Source organism: Scyliorhinus torazame, chromosome 6 (genome assembly GCF_047496885.1).
Source record: "Scyliorhinus torazame isolate Kashiwa2021f chromosome 6, sScyTor2.1, whole genome shotgun sequence".
NCBI classification, from domain to species: domain Eukaryota; kingdom Metazoa; phylum Chordata; class Chondrichthyes; order Carcharhiniformes; family Scyliorhinidae; genus Scyliorhinus; species Scyliorhinus torazame.
The window spans coordinates 102,258,177-102,274,419 of NC_092712.1; the positions used below are offsets into that span (position 1 = coordinate 102,258,177).

A 16,243-nucleotide genomic window follows, 5' to 3' on the forward strand; every position below is an offset into this window, starting at 1 on the left:
CGTAGCAGCCCTTCCCGACCCACAGAATGTAGGAGGAGGCACACTCCAAGAGATGCACACAGCGATCCTTGATGCGATCGGCTTTAACGGAGGAGACCCCGTAGAAGGCCTAAATAAGTGCAGGCAAAAGAAGACAGAGCACCCCACAGCGTTTGCTGGATGTTTGTGGATTCACTTTACCGCAGTTTTTGGAGAGTTAGCCCGCGCCCATTTGTCCCCAGATAATATGGCCAAATGGACTTGAATTCTAGTCTTCCACGCCACAGAAGCAGGACGAAAAGGTTGCGCAAATTATGACCCCTCAGACGAGGCCCACAATGAAAAATGGGTTTTGAAGAGATTGTCCCACACTTGGGAGCAATCAATTGCAGGCAAAACCGCATTTTCAACACCCGATGAAGAGCAGGCAGAAATGAACCCAGTTAAAGCACACCAGAACCCCGCATGGGTAAATGAGGGCAGGAACAGCCCACCCCAGCCCAAAGCTCAGGAATGTTACAACTGTGGACAGCTAGGACACTTTGCACGAGACTGCAACACGCCCCAGAAGAAGCAGGGAAACCAACAGACAGGCACCCTAAACAGGAATAGGACAAAGCCGATCCATAGCATTAGCGCCTGTTCAGAGAATGCAGACTTGAATGGCACCGACTGACGGTGTTCGGGCTCCCCAACTTGGGTCTGCGACACCCTTTGGGACAAGTCCGGTAGACCGGTAGTAGCAGGCAAAGTCCGGGGACAACCCGTAGAATTTATTTGGGACACAGGAGGGTCCCGCACCACACTCAATTCCTCCACGATATTCCAGCGAGACACGTGGCCCACACCAGACACCATCACACTCAGCGGTTTTACAGGTCATTTACAACAGGGACACATCACAGCCCCTATAGCAATACAGATAGGGAACATCACAAAAAGCACCCCGTAGTTTTAGTTGATCTGTCCCAGACAGCAGAACATATCCTTGGGATCGATTTCATGAGCTCCTATAACCTTTCTTTTGACCCAGTGAACAAGTGTGTTTGGAAAATGGCAAAGGCAGCACGAGCCCCCGCCACGCTCACAGTAGGAGAATACGTAAATAGGATTAGCTCAGTAGGAGACTTCTGGTTCGACCCTCGCGCCATTAGTGCAGACAAATAGGTTAGGGCAGTCCTGAAGGAACATAAAGCAGCATTTGCACAGCTCAAGCATGACTGTGGCAATTTGGCTGGCTTTGTGAACATTACAGGTCCCGACCCTAAACCCCAGAAGCAGTACAGATTTCCCCAGGAAGCAGAGGGAGAAATCTCCAAAATAATAGAAAGTTTGTTGGATCAAGGCGTACTCAGATCAGTCGCCTCCACAGACAAGCACCGATTTGGCCCGTCAGGAAACCGGATGGATCATGGCGACTGACCATTGATTACCGGGAATTGAACAAAGTAACCCCAGCAGCAGCCCCCACCATAGCCATGAGTCCCGAGACCATGCTCAAACAGAGACTCCAGTCAAATCTTTTTTCAGTTTTGGACATTAGTAATGGTTTTTGGTCTATTCCATTGGCTAAAGTGTGCCAGTACAAATTCGCCTTTACATTCCAAAGGCAACAGTACACGTGGACGTGCCTTTCACAAGGCTTCCACAACTCCCCCTTCATTTTCCACCGACAGCTGGCAAATGGATTAGCAACATTTTCCCGCCCCGATTGTCTGGTCCAGTATGTAAACGACTTGTTACTACAGACAGACACAGAGGGAGAGCACATTTCGCTTCTCGCCGAACTCCTAGAACTCCTAAAATAAATTGGTTGTAAAGTCAACCCCAAGAAGGCCCAGATTTTGCAAGAAAAAATGATCTACTTAGGAACAGTGATCACTCATGTTAAGCGCGAGATCGAGCACAAGAGAATTGACTCAATCGTCAAATTGCCCCTTCCCCACAATGTCTCAGCCCTCCGGTCATTTTTAGGACTGGTTGGTTACTGCCGAAACCATATTGACAGTTTTGCCACTAAAGCAGCGCCCCTTTCCGAACTTCTCAAGAAGCAGGCACCTTGGGAATGGCTTCCACAGCATACAGATGCCATAGATGCTTTAAAAAGATCACTCAGCACAGCCCCCGCACTACAGGTCCCAGATCCACTTTCCCCGTATGCTATCAAAGTAGCAAGCACCGACCGAACCCTTTCGGCCGTGCTCCTCCAGGAACGCCATGACCAATTACGCCCCATAGCATATGCCTCACGCATGTTAGACCCCATAGAGCAAGGATTTCCTGCCTGTGAAAGGCACCTGCTCGCAGTTTTTTGGGCAGTGCAATACTTCGCATACATTACAGGACTCAAACCCATCACCATCCTCACAGAACACACCCCGACACAGCTATTGTTAGACGGCCGACTTAAAGATGGCACAGTCAGCCAAATCTGCGCAGCCCGCTGGACCCTTCTTTTGCAGGGACAGGACATCACAGTAAAACAAACCAAGACCCACACCTTCCTTGCCGATAATTTGCAGTATGCAGGCACCCCTCATGAGTGTGAGATCATCACCACGAAACAGAACACAGGCCCATTTATTCCCAAAACACCCCCCAGGAAAACAGGTAGTGCACCCCAGAGATCCCAGCCCACAGACACGAGCGTACCCCTGAGGATTTATGTGGATGGCTCATCCACAGTATTAAACGGAGAGAGAATTACCGGTTGCAGTATATATGTAGAGGACGCGCAGGGACGCGCCCTAGATGAAATTTCCTTAAAGTTGCCAGGACACTTAGGCTCGCAGGCAGCAGAGCTGTCAGTGATTGCATATATTGTAGACCACCCAGACTCGTTCCCGACCCCAGCCGACATCTATTCGGACAGCTTGTATGTCAGTAATTGTTTGAAAGAGTTCCTACCACTCTGGGAAACAAGATGATTTGTTTCCGCGGATGGTAAACCCCTACCCTCAGCCCCATTACTCCGCCATTTCTTAGAGACAGCGAAGTATAGGAAATACGGGATAATTAAGGTTCGCAGCCATCACTGTTCTTCCCCCCCCCGGTAATGTTAAAGCAGACGCCCTAGCGAAGGCAGGCTCCAAGCATGGTTATTTTTGGAACCCCCCCGAAAGCACCTCATGACACGCAGTTCAGGTCTCACAGACCAATATTCAGGATTTAGCGAAGGCCCAGAAAGAGGACGAGAAACTCAGGGAAGTTTTAAAGGGAACCTTCCCAGCCCCGTATGATAAATACAGAAACGCAATCACCATACACGACGGTGTGATTTTAAAGGATGGCATTTATATAGTTCCCAGCCAGGACAGGAACCAGATCATTTGTCAGTTCCACGACAATCATGGACACTAAGGAATTGAACCCACCCTAGCCCACCTCAGACCGCTTTGCTGGTGGCCTGTTTTAAAAACCGATGTGACGCAATACATTGAGAATTGCTTAATCTGTGCCCAGAACAATCCGGACAGATATGCGAAAAAGGCTTAACTTAGTCATACCCACCCTGTTAATAGACCCTGGACAAATCTCCAGATAGATTATATAGGACCCCTACCCCCATGCAGAAATGGTTACAAGTATGTGTTGGTGGTCATAGATACCTTCACAAAATGGGTGGAAGCATTTCCATCACAAACTAATACGGCCAAGACAACGGCTAAAATATTAACACACCACATCGTTACAAGATGGGGCCTCCCACGCAGTATAGAGTCCGATCAAGGCTCCCATTTCACCGGACGTGTAATGAAAAACGTCCTCACAATTTTCGGCATTAGACAAAAGTTCCATATCGCATCCCACCCCCAGTCAAGTGGTATTGTAGAAGGAATGAATAGGACATTGAAAGCCACCCTCAGGAAAATGGTACAGCAAAATAACAGCATGTGGGATTCAGTACTCCCATTTGCTTTAATGTTTTTAAGAAACACGGTATCTACGTCCACAGGATACATGCCCCACACTCTCATGACCGGACGCCCCATGAAAGACACTGAGTATTTATTAGGACTGGATTTGGCCAGCCCCGCAGTCACCGCCCTCACACATGAAAATGCGGTTAAACAACTGGTACAGAACATAAAGGTAGCCCAACTCACAGCAGCAGTGAGACTTTGAACCAGGAAGAAACAGAGCAAGGCTTGTTTCGACAAAACAGTACACGCCACTGAGTTTACAGTCGGGCAACAAGTTATGCTTTCCCTTTACAACCCCAGTTCATTCCTTTCCCCAAAATTTTCCGGACCGTACTCCATTTCGGACAAAGTCAGCCCCTCAATATACAAAATAACCTATCCCAATGGTTAGTCTGCGTGGTTTCATATAAACCAGCTCAAGGCTTATGGCTCGCAGAATAACCACACACACCACATCCTGCTCGCAGCAGCAGATGATCACGCCCCGCCCACAGATGATGTATTCCTACCCTCCCCCAACTACTCCAGCTCGTCCTCCGACACAACTTCAACTCCGCCCCCAGGGGCATGACTTCGCCTCTCCCTTCCTTCAACCAGCAGCGACAGCGACAGTGATATCGATCACGATGACGATAGCCACAGCACACCACGTTACGACTATACCCCTGCACCAGGCCCCACTCCCAGCGAATCTGAGCATGATTCTACTGACCCATTTGAGATCACTTATATCAAAGCCCCTGACCCAGACCCACCGCCCAACGATTACGGATTGCAGCATAGTAGCTCCAACCTCGACGCACGATTCTGGCACCGAGACAATTCGTTCAGGCTCATCCGGAATGATGAGATGGACCCCAATTCGCCCCAAGCAGCTTTAGCACGGTTACTACAGACAAGAGTTTGGCAGCCGGGAGAAGATGATGACTTAGAGTCTGACTCCCACCAAACAAATCCCTTTGCGACCCTGTTCGCTACTGAGCGGTGAGGTGTCCAGATGATGGAGAAAAAAGGAACCGATGGAGAGATACGGTGTCCTTTCTGATTTAACCTGCACCATGTTTGTTGTTTGTTTGTTCGTTAGTGTTAACGTTAAGTGTTGTTTGTAAACTCGAAAGTTTTTACGGCCCAACGTCACCACTCCTTTAACGCCCCCCGGCTGTTAATGGAACAAGTTTGTTCTCAGACAATAGTTCAGAGGAACTAGTTTGTCCCCAGAAACTTGTTAAAGGTATAAGTTTGTCCCCAGACAATAGTTCAGAGGAACTAGTTTGTCGACAGAACACGACTCATTGTTGCTCTCCTAATTCGAGAGGCAGCCCCCCACGACGACCACATTCTTACCCATTCTTGCCGGTTGCTCAGGCAATGTAGAAACGGCATTGGTCCCCGCCCTGCCTGAGGACCCCCCTCTGGTAAGCTACGCTCGGGTAGAGCACATACGGCATTGATCACTGTCCTACCCGAGGATTCCACCCATTTCTTACCCGTCGCGGCCCATACGCACCCCATTTTGGCTCATTACGTTTGAAATTCTTTTGTTTGGTTTTGGCAACCCTCAGGTTGCTTCCCTATGCTATTTACATCCTCAAACACTGGGATGGTAAATCACACAGGCTGCGAGATGGCTCGCAGTACGGCAGTATTTTTCTTAGATGTCTGTTCCAAATATTTGATTTTTTTTTAAATGAGGGAGTCACAGATGGTGACCAATTATAAAGGGAAATTGGCAATAAAGGACAGACAGACATACGAGATCTTAAGCAAGATAATAACAGAAATTATGCTTGTGTTCACAGAACTCCAGGAACCCAGGAACCCCAGAAGAAGACAAAGAAGTCCGACAAAGATGAAGACAGCCTTCGTGTTCACATGGATCTTAGCGGGATCCCTTCAGTTGCACCCGGACGCTACCCCCCTGACCCTTACCACACAAACCGTAAATGATTCCCACCCCTGCAATACACGGAACCCCGAGATAACTAGCCCTGCAACAGCTAGCAATACCCTGACCTGGTGTGATACGTTTATCACCTGGTACTCACTCTCATATGTAGTCGAAGCACTCCTAGTGCTGGCGATACTTTGCAGTGTCGTGCAAATGTTTAGAGTTAGGAAATGGCGAAACAGAGCATATCGCTCTCGCACCCCGGTATACAGGGGTATTTTTTTGGATTTCACCAGACCCCCGAACCCATTGGGACGGATTAAAGAGCATCCATTTTCTTTATGTATTCTATGGAATAAAGAGATGTAAACCTCTGTGACTGATTTCCAGGCCAGAGAAATTTGTGTGCTGCTATTTTGTACAGTTTAAGATGTATAAATTATTTTTGGATTGTTTGTATTTTTGGATTGTTTGAATGAGGATAGCTTATTGAGAATAGTTAGAGGTTCCAGTTTTTTTTATTTTTCTGTAATGCATGTATTAATGTCATTGCGCCTGGTAGAGTTTTCATGATAATGAATGTATTTAAGATGGTTTAGGTAAAATTGTGTTGCATAGGATAGGACAGCGTAGAGCCTAAGTATGGGTGCCTGGTGGTCAGAGGATGAAGACGACATAGTAGTGTGATCCTTCACGCTTCGCATTGAGGATCACAAGGAGGGAGTGTAGCCATCTGGAATGGCCACGTCCCGATTACAAAATGGACACTTGCAAAGAATGCAGGGAAAATTGGACAATGCTAAGAAACAAGCAGGTGCCAGCTCTGTCTGTTGATTAGAACCTTAAACTCTCAGACAGGACAGAAACTGTCAAGCAATCTACATACTAATGAGCCATCTCCGGGGACAAAAGGCAAACATTTCGATACACAATGTTAAGGCAGACGCCCTGGCGCCAGAAGAGGCTAAGACAAAGCAGACTAACAGTCACCAGGACACGCCCAGCGATCAGGGAACCACCCCCTATTGGAGGAAGATCGATACGACTGATTGGGAAAGACCCAATTAGTTGAGGCCAAGTTCAAGGCCTGTCCAAAAGCATTCAAAGCCCTTTTTAGTATAAAAGATATTCCCCAAGGGAGAATCTTCCTCCTTTGGCTTTGGCTCTCATCGAAGAGAGAGACCAGCCTAGCAGCTACAACAGACCAAGTAAGTTCCAAGCCAACGCACGCTACGAGATAGACGCTCCTAGTTGCTACCCTGTAAACAGCTCAACCCAGCAGCCTCAGAACCGAGCAACGGCCATTGTTCCTCTGACTGAATGGGCACCCGAAGCTAAGTATAGGCTTTAGTAATAGTGGTAGTTTAGTTTGTAGAGTTTATGCATGAGTAGATTTGACTGTGTGTAAATAAATGAGCATTGCTTTTGAACTAACTAACTGGTGTATCGAGTCATTGATCAGTATTCGGTTCTGAATCTTGTGGCGGTGTCAAAAGATACCTGGCGACTCTTGGGCAAACGTAATTAAACAGAGCCAAATTAAGAGCCAACCAAAGAGAGCAACAGCACCAACCCGCGCATCCGCCGATCGGTGGGCCCCGATCGCGGGCCAGACCCCATCGGAGGCACCCCTCAGTGAAGGAGCCCCCCCCCCACAGGCCGTCCCCCGACCGGTCGTGCAGAGTTCCCGCCGGCAGCAACCAGGGGTGAACGGCGCCGGTGGGACTCTGTTGTATCGGTGTGGCCACTCGGCCCATCCCGGCCGGAGAAGCGGTGGCTCCGCCGATTCCAGCGGCCCGCGGCCGGCACCGTGCCAAACACGCCGGCACAAATGGCGCTGATTCTCCACACCTCGGAGAATCGCGCGCCGGCGTCGGGGTGTCTGTGGCGCAGTTGCGGCGATTCTCCGGCCCGGCGCGGGGCTCGGAGAATTGCCCCCTCTGTATCTCTGCATATGGGAGTCTATTTTTTGCTAACGCACATAATAAGCAAAACAACATTTGGATGCACAAATTACTCACACTCAGACAACTTACCGCGCCTTTAAGTGCTTCAACTTCACACTTGAGTGTCTGGGCCTCCCTGCGGTTATCGTTCGCTTCTTGTTTTGCCAGGCGAAGGGCTTCATTGTTGCGAGCAATATTTTGAGAAAGGTCTGAAATCTGTGCAATGTACAATGTTAGCAATTGCAACTTATCACAATATCTAAACAACGCCCTTTCTTTAATTTCCTGACTGGATAGTTTTCCATGACGTCTTAATTATCCTTGAAGAAGTCAATAAACGGCTTCCATCTCTGGGCAAACCCCACCCTACAGGCTCTCTCAAGGGGAACTTGATGTTTTCAACTTAAGGAATTCCGTGAGTACACTCACCCACACCACTTGCTTCTGCCCCCCCCCCCCCCCCCCCCCCCCCATGTCGCTCTGTCCCTCCACTGCAGCAACGTCCGTCTCCAGGGAGGCAAAGGCCAAGACTCCAGCCTCTCTCGCCCCCTGGACTCCTGGGTCTTCCGACACTCTGAAAATCGCCACTTCTGGATTCGGGGCAACCTTCACCTTCAGTACCTCGGACATAATGTCAGCGAATCCTCGCCAGAATCCCACCAGCTTTGGACAAGCCCAAAACATGAGGACATGGTTTGCGGGACCACTCGGGCACCGCCCAGACCTGTCCCCCACCCCCTCAAAAAACCTGCTCATTCTGGCCACCGTCATATGCGTCCGATGAACCATTTTGAATTGAACAAGGCTAAGCCCAGTAGATGAAGAGGATGCATTCACTCTCGTCAGAACCTCCTCCCATAACCCAGCCTCCAATTCCCTCCCTAGCTCCTCTCCACTTCTGTTTAACTTCTTCTATTGGGGTTCCCTCCCAATCCATTAATTCCCCATAAATCACCCTACCCTCGCCAACTCCTGCTTTCGACCACCTTGTCCTACAGCCCCGGGAAAAGACACTAGCTGCTTTCTAACATAATCCCGTACCTGAGGGTACCAAAACCCATTCTTGCTGGGCTGCTCATACTCCTCTTCCAATTCTTCTCGGCTCGAGAAGCTGCCCTCACAAATAGGTCCCCAAAACATTTGATCCCCGCCCGCCGCCATCCCCGGAACCCCCTCCCCCGCCCCCAACCCCACCCTGGTGGAAATCTATGATTCCCACAAATTGCTACCCAAACTGAGGGAGCCTCCGACCTCAGGTGCTGCCACCACTGTCCCCACACCCTCAGGGCCGCCTCCATCACCGGGCTTGTGGAGCACCTGGTCGGCGAGAACGGCAGAGGTGCCATCAACAGTGCCCCTAAACTAGTGTCCTTACAAGCGGCTGTCTCCATCTGCTCATGCACCGACCTCTCTCCCACTAACACTTATTTGTTATATTCGCTGCCCAATAATAGTTCATTAAATTTGGCAAGGCCAGCCACCTCCCCCACTCCTCACGTCCCCATTCCAGCAGCATTTTCTTTACCCGTGGGGATTTCCCCGCCCACACAAACCCCAAAATCAGGGCATTAATTTTCCTAAAAAAGGCTTTTGGGATAAAAATCAGAAGGTTTTGGAAAAACACATAGAAACCTCGGAAGCATCGGCGTTTTCACGGTCTGCATCCGCCCCACCAGTGACAGCGGGAGCACGTCCCATCTCATAAAATCCCCCTTCATCTGCTCTATCAACCGTGCCAGATTCAATTTGTGCAATTTTTCCCACCCCCACGCCACCTGGATGCCTAAGTATCTAAAGTTCACCACACCACTTTAAACGGTACCTCGCCCAACCTCCCCTCCTGTCCCCTTGCTTGGAACTGGAAGGCCTCAGTCTTCCCCATGTTTCACTTATACCTCGGAAACCGGCCGAATTCCTCCAAATGCTCATGATCCCCCCCCGATACCTCCAAATGGGTCCGAAATGTAAAGCAACAGGTCATCTGCATACAGTGAAACTCTATGCTTCACCCCCCCCCCCCCCCCCGCACTATCCCTTTCCAACTCCTTGACGCTCTAAGCGCCATTGCCAATGGCTCTATCGCCAAGGCCAAAAGCAACGGGGAGAGTAGGTAATCCTGCCTTGTCCCACGATTCAATCCAAAATACCCCGATCTCACCCGATTCGTCCTAACACTTGCTACCGGCGTCTTGTACAACAATCAGACCCAATCCACAAACTCCTGCCCGAACCCAAACCATCCCAGTACTTCCCACTGATATTCCCATTCTACCCGACCTGACCAAAGGCCTTCTCCGCATCCTAGCTGCCTCCTGTCCCATCAGGGGCATCGTAATCACATTCAATAAGCGGCTAACATTTGCCAACAGATGTCTCCCCTTTACAAACCCCATCTGGTCCTCCTCTATCACCCCCAGCACACAATCCTCAATCCGTGAGGCCAACAGCTTGGCATCCACATTTAGTAGTGACATCGGGTGGTGGGATTATCCTTCTTCAAAATTAAGGATATCGAAGCCTGCGATAACATCGGGGGAAGTTCCCCCTTCACCCTCGCCTCATTGTATGCCTTGACCAGCAAGGGCTCCAGATCTCTGGCGAAATTCCACCGAGAACCCATCTGGGCCCTGGGCCTTCCCTGCCTGCATCGCCCCCATGCCCTCCATCACCTCCACCAGTCCAATGGGTGCCCCAGCACTTATCCCAGATCCTCCTCCACCTTAGGGAACTTAGGGAACCTTAGGGAACCCCTCTCGGAATAGGCGCATATCCTCTCCCCCTTCCGGGGAAGCAAATTCATATAGCCTCTTATAAAATTCCTCAAACACCCCATTCACCCCCACCGGGTCAAAGACTGCCCTTCCCCTCCCATCCTTCACCTTTCCAATCTCCCTTGCCACCTCCTACTTCATAAATTGGTGGTCCAGCATCCTGCTCGCCTTCTCCCCATATTCATACGCTGCCCTCCTGGCCCTCCATAACTGCCTCACTGCCTTCCCGTGGATGCCGACCTTGAACTCCAGCTGGAGCTTCTGCCGCTCCTTCAACAAACCGAGTACCACCTATCAACCCACAGATCTCCTCCACCAGCCTAGCCATCTCTGCTCGCTCCGTCCTATCCCTATGCGCCCGGACCAATATAAACTCCCCCCTGATCACTGCTTTAAGCACCTCCCATAGCGTGGTGGCTGAAATCCCACCCATGTCATTCAGCTCCACATACCCCTGAATGGCAGCTCTCACCCGCTCGCACACCTCCTTGTCTGCTAACGTTGAATCTACAATGCAGGCACTGGGCTCCCCACCATTCCACTTGCAAGTCCACCCAGTTTGGCGCGTAGTCAGAGACCATAATCGCTGAATACCCAACGTCGACCCTCCCCCTGCCACAAAGTAGTAGATCTGCAAGTACACCCTCTGCACATGGAAGAAGTAAAAAATGTAAAAGAAATTCGCCCTCGACCTCCCAAACACTCCACGGATTCACCCCCCCCTCCATGCGCTCCGCGCTCCATGAACCACTTTAGCTCCTTCGCCACCGCCGACACCCTCCCCGATTGCGGACTCGACCGATCCAATCTCGGCTCGGTCTTTAAAAATAAATTTAGAGTACGCAATTCTTTTTTTTTCCAATTAAGAGGCAATTTAGCGTGACCAATCAACCTACCTTGCATATCTTTTGGGTTGTGGGGGTGAGACCCACGCAGGCAAGGGGAAAATGTGCAAACTCCACACGGACAGTGACCCGGGGCCGGGATTGAACCTGGCTCCACTGCGCCGTGAGGCAGGTCCGGGTCCAGGTCCGGGATATTCTCCAACACCCACCTCATGAATTTGACATCGTTCCAATTTGGGGCATACAAGTTCACCAGACCACTGGCTGGCATCCACTCCAATTTCCCGCTCACCATCACGGACCTTCCCCCTGGATCCGCCACAATATTCCCCACCTCAAATGCAGCCCACTTATTTATTAGCACCTCCACTCCCCTCATCTTCATATCCCACCCCGAGTGAAAAACCTGTCTAACCCACCCTTTCCTCAGCCTAGTCTGGCCCCCAATCTTCAAGTGCGTTGCCTTGAAATGCCACGTCCACCTTTAAGCTCCTCAGGTGTGCAAACATGCGCGACTGTTTGACCCATTCGGCCCTCTCACATTCCATGTGACCAGCTGGTCGGGGTGCACGCCGCCCTCCTCCCCTGCTAATCAACCATAACCCTCCCTGGTCCAGCCCTGGTCCGTGTCCCGCAACCTGCCAGGCCCGCCCTCGGATGTCCACCGTCACCAACTCCCTCCCTATTGCACATCAACAGCCCACCCCTGTCAGCAGTCCCCTCCCAAACAAAACAACAATCCCTTCCCCCTCTAAAGCTCGAACCACCTGATCCTCCCCCACTGCGCTCCCATGAACTAGCTCGCCCAGCTAACCTGGAAGCCCCCACCCATGGCACCAAGCATCCTACTCCTCACTGATTCCCCTCCTTCCCGCTTGCACACTGCCATAGTGCAAACAACAATAACAATGAAAAGAAGAAAAAAGGCGTATTCACCCTCCACCGTCCTCCGGCCTCCCACCAAAGAACCCCATAAAAAGCTAAACGGCCCTTAAGAGAAGAGAGGTTCTTCCCTGACCATCACCCAAAAAATAACATAAAGCAATACAACAAAAAGAAGGGCAGAGAGAACCAACACCACTCACAGTTCCTCCAAAGCTCAGTGTCCTCCATCTCCTGCCAATTGATTATCTCTCAAAAACTCCGTCGCCTCCTCCGGTGTTCCAAAATAATGATCTTGGCCGTTGTGGGTCATCCATAAGCAGGCCGGGTACAGCATCGTGAACCTCACCCCCTTCTGAAAGAAGACAGCCTTGACTGGATTGAAACCCGCTCTCCTCTTTCCCAGTTCCGCACCCAGTTCCTGGTATACCCCGGAGCTCATTACCTTCCCAGGTACACCTCTTCACCTGCCTGGCCCACCACAAGATCTTCTCTGTATCCAAAAACTGGTGTTGCCTCACCACCATCACCCTCGACGGCTCGTTCACCTGCGGTTTCCTCATCAGCGCCCTATGCTCCCGGTCGACTTCCAGGGGCCGGTCAAAAGCCCCCTCCCCCATTAGCTGCTTCAACATCTTGGCCACATAAGAACCTGCATCTGCTTCCTCGATGCCCACTGGCATCCCCACTATTCTCAGATTCTGCTTCCGGTAGCAGTTCTCCAAATCCTCTACTTTCTCCTTGAGCCGCTTCTGGGTCTCCCTCAACATCCCAATTTCGGCCGCCAATTAGGTATGCTGCTCCTCGTGCTCCCCCACCGCCTCCTCCACCGTCTAGATCACCTGGCTCTAGGTCTCCAGCCTCAGCTCCACACGGTCGATCCCCGCTTTCTGTGGGTCTACCACCTCCAGGTCCTCGTGAGCCTCCTTCCTCTGTTGGCTGAACTTTTTGTTTGAAGTCCATCAACTGTTCCTTCGACCATTGAGCTGGTAGGGTCAACCCTTTACCCTCTGCCATCTTCCCCTATGTCGCACAAAGAGTATTTTGTTCTTGCAGCTCTTTTCATCTCGACCACTTCTGGCCCTCAGATCCATCCACCGACCTCACTAGTGGAGTATAGCGTTCCTCCACCACCTCTGCACCTTTTTTCTCCAAAACATCCACCCAGCAACCGGGGAAAAGGACTGAAAAAACCTTTTTTGCAGCGGGAGCTGCAAAATGTGCTACCACTCACACCGTGGCTGCACTAAAATTTATATTTATAAGTGTGGAGCCTTATTCCATCAGAATTTAATCAGTGAAAGCGATATTAAGAAAAACAGAAGTTTTATTTAATTATTCTATTCATCTCTTTTATCTGTCTTTTAATCCCATTTTTCTTTGCCTCTCTTTATTTCGCTTCTACACAAGATTTAAATATAATTTATACTTCCTGGTTTAAAATTCTGCATGTCTCAGTGGGGATTCTTCAGTCAGCCAGGTTGCAGAACCGCAATGGTGATTGTTCTGCCCGCACACCCAACAGTTTCCCAATAGAGAATGGTGTATTGAAGCCAAAAAATAAAAATTGATCTTAATCTAATTTTGGGCGTAGAGATCATGATTTGTGACCTGCCAGTGCCCGTTCCGGTTGAGGCAAGTAACAATTTAATTGGGAGCTGAATCCTCATTTACATAACTATAATGTTGGTCCAAGCAGAGACTATGTTGCTGGCTGTCTAAATGCTGAGCAAGGGAAAGACACTGATAGTACATTGTGCAGACCACCACATCCTCTTCATGGGGAGCTGCACTGAGTGAAGAAGTGCTAAGCAACAAATGAACAAATCAGTAAACATACCTTGGACTTGTACCAAGTCTCAGTTTCAGAAATGTTCCTGGAGGCAAGCTTATCAAACTGGGAACGAGCCTCTTGCAGGGCTGAAGAAAGGTCAGGCCTAGCCACATCCATTTCAATCTTGGCCTGTTGATTTTGTTCTTGAGACTCCAGGTTGCGAATTTCCTGCAGAAATAAGATAAATTCAGGTCACCATTTATTCAAACTCCGACATTTAATGTTTATTTCTTGTGAAATTTTGTGTTCAAGGAGTTAAGTGCTACAAATCCTGAATGGAAAAGAATGCTTACTTTCCCACTGCTTTTTGGCATCAAGTAGGTGACATATATTTTGAGTTAAATGGAGGATAAAACTGCTTTATACTGCCTCAATAAAGCAATTTAAGCCCAGCTCCAAGATAAAGTGGAGTATCTTTATTTTTCCCGAACTAGCCATCTAGTTGAATTAAATTGACAATTTAATAGTAGTTGGAGTTGTACCTGGGAAATTTTGTGTTATATATTGATTCCAACTAGGAAATAAATTGCCTGCTCAAATGTACTGCACTTAGAGTCCTTGTAATTTCAAAATAGAGTACATACCCTTTCCAATAGTTTAAAACCCATTTAATTTACAGGGTTGTCATCACCTGCGAGCTTGTAAAGAGAGATACATGTGAAACTGCGGTATCCTAATACACTGAACTTCTCCTTAATCCCTTTCCAGCTGTTCATCATTGCAGATTACCGCCAGAGGCAAGGAAGGCCAATGCCCAGAGTGGAAATCAACATATCCACCTCTGGTGAAGACCAACAACAATGAGAAGATGCACCTTCATCTGCTTTTCTCTCATCCTCCACTAGCACAGTTACATTTACACATATTTGAGAGGGTTCCTGTATAGAATTGGGGGTCCATGCTGATGGTCAATTTATAAACACATCCAGCAGTTAAGGGAGGCTGTGGAAGCCGAGGTCCCTAACAGCGGGACGGCTGTTGGAAATCAGGTCCCGACTAATGGCTGGCCTGTGGTCTCAGGCAAAAGAAGCCTGCTGGAGATACAGAGACAGGCTATGGAAAATCTGGCGGAGCTGCCAGATACTATGTGGAGCCCTGTGTGGATGGTGGACGAGTCCATGCAAGCCTTGAGTTCTGCCATGGTTCCAGCATGTACTCTCATGGCTTCCTCCATGCGCTCACATGCAACAGCCCAGAAGAGCTGGGTCTATCTTAGGAGCCATATGTGTGAGGACATGCAATCCATCGTTCTGCTCTTGGGCTCAGTAGAGCAGTGGCTTGGCGAGAGGGGATCAAGATACCTGGACCTCCTTCTCTTCAGGGATGCAGGGAGGTGCTAATGCAATGGAGTGGAAGGTGTTGCCACCCCACAGTGTCTCCTCAGGGCACTCCCATGGTGAGCGGTCTCTACAAATCCCTCTGTCTGTGGCCACAGAGTCTCCAATAGGTGAGGATGAGGAAGGTGCCCTGAATCCATGCAGGAGACCCTCAGTTGGTTGAAGTCTTCAAGGCCTCATACCACCAGAGGACATCTGCCAAGGTGATTGTGTGCAGCCTGGCACCTCACTCACATCCTGCCTCTTTATCAGCTGCTGACAGTGGGGTTTCACCATGGTACAGCAGCATAAACACATTATTAAGACATTATGAGGGCATAATCCTGGTCTGGGTGTTGAGACATAATAAGATCCCTGCTGAAGTTAAATGCAAGGGTATCCTAAAACCCAGAAGGGAAACTCAGAATCCAGGTTCTTAGTGGTGTTTATTTTCAATTTGGTATACTGTGAGAAAAAATATTTGAACAAGGGAGGAATAGTCCAGTTGTGCGATCAATTAATAAATAATATTTATTAACTTAAAAGAAAAAAACAAGACAAGAATACATTACAACACTTAATTACACTGATGGCTATACACACACGGTATTACATGAAGTTACCCATTGGTTCCCAACTACATACGTTTCCTGAACTCTGAGACACTCCTTTGTTCCCAAACAACATCCAATATTACATAACTCTGTGAGCTAAATCCAGCAGATAATTACCAAATGTAGGTTATTTGTCACGTTTAGAAAAAGCCATCTTCAGTTTCTCTGCCTGTCAATACACTTAAGGGTTCTGCCATTTACTGAATAAATCCCACCTTTATTAGACCTTCCAAAATGCATTATCT

The 16,243-nt window shown here is 49.2% G+C and overlaps 1 protein-coding gene across 1 annotated transcript in view; it reads right to left on the reverse strand.

The window, feature by feature from the left end:
* LOC140424922 (vimentin-like) overlaps positions 1-16,243 on the reverse strand; it is a 68,128-nt gene that overhangs the window by 11,601 nt on the left and 40,284 nt on the right. The window contains exons 4-5 of the mRNA XM_072508586.1: positions 14,075-14,236; positions 7,827-7,952 (exon numbers count right to left, since the gene is read on the reverse strand). Coding sequence (XP_072364687.1) covers positions 7,827-7,952; positions 14,075-14,236 — 288 coding nt within the window. The remainder of the gene's footprint in view (positions 1-7,826; positions 7,953-14,074; positions 14,237-16,243) is intronic.